The sequence below is a fragment of the Myotis brandtii genome, unplaced genomic scaffold, assembly GCF_000412655.1.
Source record: "Myotis brandtii unplaced genomic scaffold, ASM41265v1 scaffold4, whole genome shotgun sequence".
NCBI lineage: Eukaryota > Metazoa > Chordata > Mammalia > Chiroptera > Vespertilionidae > Myotis > Myotis brandtii.
Window position 1 is genome coordinate 1 of NW_005365371.1, and position 6,458 is coordinate 6,458.

At 44.1% G+C, this 6,458-nt stretch overlaps 1 protein-coding gene across 1 annotated transcript in view; it reads left to right on the forward strand.

The window, feature by feature from the left end:
* Positions 1 to 515: 515 nt before the first annotated feature.
* The window catches only part of LOC102256107 (poly [ADP-ribose] polymerase 14-like), a 23,568-nt gene continuing 17,625 nt past the window's right edge, over positions 516 to 6,458 (forward strand). Inside the window, exon 1 of the mRNA XM_014545242.1 lies at positions 516 to 773. Coding sequence (XP_014400728.1) covers positions 587 to 773 — 187 coding nt within the window. The 5' untranslated portion in view covers positions 516 to 586. The remainder of the gene's footprint in view (positions 774 to 6,458) is intronic.

Sequence of the window (6,458 nt, forward strand, 5' to 3'; positions counted from 1 at the left end):
GTGTCCATCTGTTAAATCCATCCCAAGTGCATGGCACTTTGTAAATATTATGTAAAAAACTGGTGAATGTACTCTCCTCCCCTCCCGCCCCCTATTTCTACACAAACAATATTAGCAGGTCCAGGAACAAACTGCAAAGGAAGGAAAACGAGGTAAAATTCTCTCAGTTCATTAATTGTTGAAAGAAGTTCCCAAATGGACCCCAAATGTTCTAAAGATACACAGTTTGATGAGCCATTTTATTTCCTTGTCAAATGTCCTGTTGAGGCAAAAATAAAGCTGCAGGAAATCTTGTGACAGAAAGCTGCTGATTTCACCTGTGGCTTATGTGTGTGGCAAATGAGCCCTGGGTTTAGAGACCCGTGTTCACCCAAATATCTGGATGGCCTTGCCCTGGGGCCCAGATGAAAGTGAAAATTCTGAGGGGGTGACTCATCAAATCTGAGGTTGCTGTTTACAGCTAAAGGCAGTAACCTAAGAGCTGGGAGGAGTTCCCTCCCCGACCCCCCAAACGAAAGCGAAAGAGGCAAAGTTAACTGCTTGAGCTGGGGTAGGACTAGCAGTCCCTCCCTGAACAGGGCTGAGGATGGCTGCACCCGGCTACTTCCCGCTGCTGGTCGAGGGGTCCTGGGGTCCCGATCCCCCGAAGAGCTTGATCACCAAGTTGCAGTTGTACTTCCAGAGCCAGAAGAGATCGGGAGGCGGGGAGTGTGAGGTCCGACAGGAACCCGGCAGCACGGCCCGCTTCCTAGTGCTCTTCCACCCACATGACGGTGAGGGGCGACGGGGCGGGGGTGAGAGGAGACCATGGGGCTCTGCCTGTGGGGACACTTGGACTGGGGCGCGCAGCGGGACCGGCTCCAGCAGCAGCAGTTGGGGGTAGGCGGGTTGCAGAATGGACCAGAAATGCGCGGAGTCGCTGAGTTCCTCTGCCCGGGGCCTAGGAACTCAGCAGTGCTGCCTCTGCCTGGAGGTGGCAGGTGGGGGCACAACCGTGCCAGGGAGAACCTAAAGGCGCTGAGAGCCTGGGTACTGGCCTCATTTTACAAGGCTACATAGGGCGTTAATGTATTAATAGGGAGTGTGCTAATGGCAGAGTTGCATCTCTTGCGATTTTGGTCTTCTGCCAATTGAGGCAGCAGTTCTAGAACTCCCAAGGTTTATGGGAATACGATTTTAAGGGAAGAGAACGTTTCCAGGGATGAAAGTCCAACTATACGTTAGGGAGATAAATTTGGTTGAAAATAGGCACATTGGTTTCTGTTGGGAGAGACCATGAAAATCAGACCTTTGAAGAGATAACTGCAGTTCTTCTGAGTGAGAACAAGTGAGTCCTTAACAATGAAAGTCAGTGTGTGCTGGGCTGCATATTGGCGCTTTGGCCAGACGGGTCATGCTGTGCTGTCTGTTCCTAAAACACATAGATAGGAAGGTACTGACATCAGGCCAGGCCTTGAGATATGGTCTCATGGCCCCTTCCCAGAACGCAGGCCTTCTTTCTCAGAAGGCCTGGAAGTCTCATTCCAAATTTGGGAGACAAAGGACTGGAAAAAGTATAAATAAAGAGAGTTTCCTCCATATTGGGGGCCCAGAATTTGAAAGACACATTTTTCTCTGGGCCTCCACAGAATTTAATAATAAAATGTAACTCCTGTAGTAGGCACTGCAGTTCAGCCTCTGCTTCAGCAGGGTCCTGTAACTGTAGTCACTGGCCAGCTCAATAAATCCTCGCTTGCTGTTTAAGACCTAATTGGAGTCGGTGGTCTTATTCTCGCGAATGTCGCTCCACAACAAGTGTGGAGCTGGAAGAGACATATTTGTGTGCTGTTCTGGATTTGGTAACTGATTCTCTGGGAATGGGCAGTGCTCCATTTGAGAGGGAGAAAGGGAGAGCCTTTCTTTCTGTTAATTTTTAGGGCGGGGGGAAGGGGCTAAGCAATGGGAGGGGTCATGAGATTTCCCCATGGGTCATGGAGCTTCCCTGTGGTTCTGGGGTCACCTGGGAACGAGCAGAGGCCTGCTTAAAATCACGTTGCCTGGGTGAAATAGAGAGAATTATTGGAGGGAGATGACAGCTTGCTCCTGATCACCACGGTCTTTGTTGGTCGTTCGCTGGTACCTGTCCCTGGGTTTCAGGCTGGTCCTCAGACTGGGTTGAAGGTGGTTGAGAGTTTTGAGCTTTTGAGGGGGAAGTTCCCCCTCGAAAGCAGTTGAGCAGCTGAGTTCTCTCCTCCCGCTTGCTTTTGCTGTTGAAGAAAAGGGGAGGCCCTGGCTGGTATGTTCAGTGGTTAGAGCATTGGCCAGTGCACTGCAGGATTGCAGGTTCAATCCCGTGTGGATGTGTCTCTCTCACATCGAAGTTTTTCTCTCTCTCTCTCTCTCTCTCTTTCTCTCTCTCCCATCCACCTCCTTTCCACTCTCTAAAAATCAATGGAAAAAATATCCTCTGGTGAGGATTAACAACAATAACAACAACAACCACAACAAACACACACAAAAAAGAAAGGGGGAGGACGAATATCAAACATCTGCTTGCTTAAGACAACCACCAGGTCCTTTAGAGGGAAGCACGTGACCAGACACTCCCAGAGCACACACTTTTTCCATTGGAATCTCCCAGGAGAGGATGTGGACAACTCCTAATCCCGCTTTCCTTCCCTGGATTTGAGAAACATTTGGGCCAGAGGAGAGGCAAGGAGGCTTACAAGGCCATGAGAGCAATTGGAAAGCTTTAAGCAAGGATCCAGGAAGGAAAGATGAAACCCAGAGAGGAAAGGGGAACACAGAAGAGTGTGAAAGAAGGGAGGCGGGCAGGGGGCAGGAGACAGGAGACCTGCTGGGCCCAGAGCTTTATGGAAACAGGTACAGAGTTTTCCAAGGATTAATTTCACCAAGTAATGCACAGAATTGCAGCTATATGATATAAGGCATTTCCTCAAGGGATGTTACCACTTTGATTCCAACTGTTAGCATCACCATGGTTCTGGCCCTTAGCAACTCTTCTTTTCTTCTTTAGCATCTCATTAACCCTCAGCAGGTTAAACAGACACAGCCCAGCTCTGTCCTGGAGACTCAGGAACCCTGAGTGTGGGTGGGTGAGGGCATCAGCACTTTGAACCAGCACCCTTGGTGACTCTGAGGCACTAAAGTTTGAGAATGCTGGTTGTTGATGTCCCTGGATGAACAAAATGGGAGCCCATTATAGGAAATACACACAGCATAGAAATACAACCAGTGCAAAATATGATTCTGTGATGATATCATCATTCTGTTCTAGCCCTCAAATTAGAACCTATTTCAGTCTCTTGCCAGGTTCTTCCTTCACCTGTTCTAGCCCACGACCCCCTTCTCCCACCCCCAGGCTGCTCCTATGGCCCCTTTGTGTTACCCTCAGCACAGACACCTCATAATCCCTGTAACTGATGACCTTTTATGGTCAAAGGTCTTGGGGAGTGGAAAGTCCCAGTCAGTTTCGGTTTCCTATCAGAAGCAGCTTTCTCAGCAGCAAGTTGACAAGAAATTTGCTAACAATGAATGACCTTCCCTGGCAGTCCTAGGGCAGGAGATCTTGTCTTTACAGGGAGACCCATTCCCTCCACACCAGGAAGTGGCCTCAGCAGGTGCAGTCTTGTCGTTGAGAAGCTGTCTTACTTTTATATAGTTCATTGAATTTCTGAAAAGTTGAGTGTAAATTGACTTGGAAGATTTTTGGATGTGTACATTTATCATCCTCTCTCATAATAAGTTGGCTCCTGATTATTGTCAGTGTCTTTGGGGTAAGGAAACCCATTAATAAAAGGAAATGTGGATGATTTGAGATTAGTGCAGGAAGGACATAGGTCAGGGTGGCTGGACATCAGAGATTCAGTTTTTTTCCTCCCAGATTCACCTTTTCCTTGTTGGGGAGCACTTACTGATCTTTTTACCCTCTGTCCTCTTGAAGTAGTGGTGCCCATGCATATTGCACACAGAACAGGAAGGCACACTTATTTATTTTTAAAATAATTTAATTGATTTCAGAGAGGAAGGAAGAGGGAGATAGACCTATTAATGAGGAGGGAGAATCAAAATCCAGGCATGTGCCCTGACCTCTTGGTTCATAGGTCAATGGTCAACCACTGAGCCACACCAGCCAAGCCAGGCTAGCACTTTTATTTTATTTTACTTTATTTTTATTTTTGTTAATCCTCACACAAGGATATTTTTTCCACTGATTAGAAGGGATGGGGGAGTAAGGGGGAGAAAAAGAGAGAAAAATAAACATAAATGTGAGAGAGACACATTGATTGGTTTCCTCCTGCATTCAACCTTGACTGGGGCAGGGGGATCGAACCTGCAACCTATGCCCTTGACTGGGAATCGAACCCACGGCCCTTTGGTGTGAGGGTTGATACTCTAACCATTGAACAATACTGGCCAGGGCCAGGCTGGCACATTTAAATGCCCAGATATGACTCTACCAAAGTGTGGGGAATAATAAAAGAAAGGTATCACAGAGGTTCATGACTCTGGACAACCTGGCATACAAAACTTAACTTCCTCTCTAGCACCGGGTTCTTATCCAGCCCTTACTCCAGCTTAGGGCAGCCCCTTAGGAGTCTGTGTGAAGGTATCTTCCCTCCCATTAAGAGTGAAATTGGAGTCCGGCATTTCCACTTATATTGTTTCTGGGGGACTATTTCATCCAGTTGGCATCCTACCCTTCCATGGATGGTTGAGGTAGGAAAGCTATTTAAGTCCCTCTTTTTGAAAGACTCCTACCTTTATCCTTGGCCTCATCAGGCCAACCTTATCAGAATGCAACATGGCAACCCAACATTCATGGCAGGGCTACAACAGTGAACAGTAGGGAACTCTCAAAGGTTCCCCTTCACCCTGACTTTTTTGTACTGTCTGACTGTGTCGACCACATCTCCTCATCTAAACTCACTCCCTATTCTCCACACTGTGAGATACACTAACTTTGCCTTTCTTTCTCTGCCTGCCTCTTATAATTATAACTTACATTTGCATACCTCTTGTGTGTATTACAAAATTCATTCACAGAACACTGGTTTGAGTGAGAAAACAGATTTAAGAGACGTGAAGATAGAGTTTCTCAATGTCACTCATCTAGAGTTGGAATTCTAATCCAGGTTTTTTGAATGCTTATGTTCACTGTTCAGTTTTTTTCACTACAGCCCGGCTGCCTGATGTGCTATTTTATTTTTTAATCTCTCCATCCATTTTTTCCTTTTCCTTTTCCTATCAGATTTGAGGCTTTTACCTTCACAAGTTAAAGAATTGATTGAAAAACTTTTTAACTAGGCTCCTGGTCATTCTGCTTCTGGTTACCCAAGTCACCTTCCTAAAACATGGTTTTTATTATGCCATGTTCCAGCGCCCAATGTTCACGGGCTTACCGTGACAGATGCTTTAATTATTTCATTTACTAAACAATAAATATTGCTCCCTTTCTGAGTGCTCACTGAGCATCAGGTACTATACTAAATTCTTTATGTTTCTTCAATTTAATCCATTTAACACCCATATAATACAATCTTTATTAATTGCTTATTATACAAGAAGACTGAGGCTTTGGGAATACTTAGGTTAAAAAAATAAGTTTAAAGATAGAATTCAAATCCATGTCTGCTTGCTAAACTTTTCCTTTTATTTTTTACTAGTGGCCCAGTGCACGAAATTCATGCACATTAGAAGGGAATTAATTAGAGAAAATATTTTAATATTGCTGTTTTCCCTTTCTCTATAATAGAAGTGTCAGAGATGAAAGGAAATGAGTAAAATGTATATGAAAATAATATATGAATTTATTAATAAATAAACAATAACAAAATGATATTACAACAAAGACATGATATAAAAACAACAAAAACATGATATGAAAACAACAAAAATATGATATAAAAAAACATTGATGCAAACAATGACTGATAAAGTGATTAAACTTATTCTAATATCTCTCAGTATACCACATTAAAAGTGAAAACACTTTCAGAGTGCTTGATTAATTTCCCTTCTGATTAAGTATTTACAACTTTAACTTTAACGTCACATGCTCTTCAAACTCAAGAGAAAGCAACATATCACTGACCATGTCCGAAAACGGGTTCAAGTAGGAATACTCCTACGCTGTCTAGAATTTATCCTTGTGATTTATTAATAGTCATCACAAATGCTGGCATCACAGGAAACTGTCTTTGAATCAATTTAAATGGGAGGCCAGTGTCAGATGGGGACAAATCAATTCTTGGAATCAGAACAATCTCTTCTTCCACAGATCCTGTTAATACTTCAGCTTTGATAATGTTAGGTCATAATCTTTTGATAATAAATCCAGTACCATTACAAAGACCCCATTTACTGTTAAGATTTCTCAATAGCATGATGATTGCAACCACTTTCAATTTTAATTTATGACATGGCATTCCCGAAGGAGTAATACTATTAAGAAATTC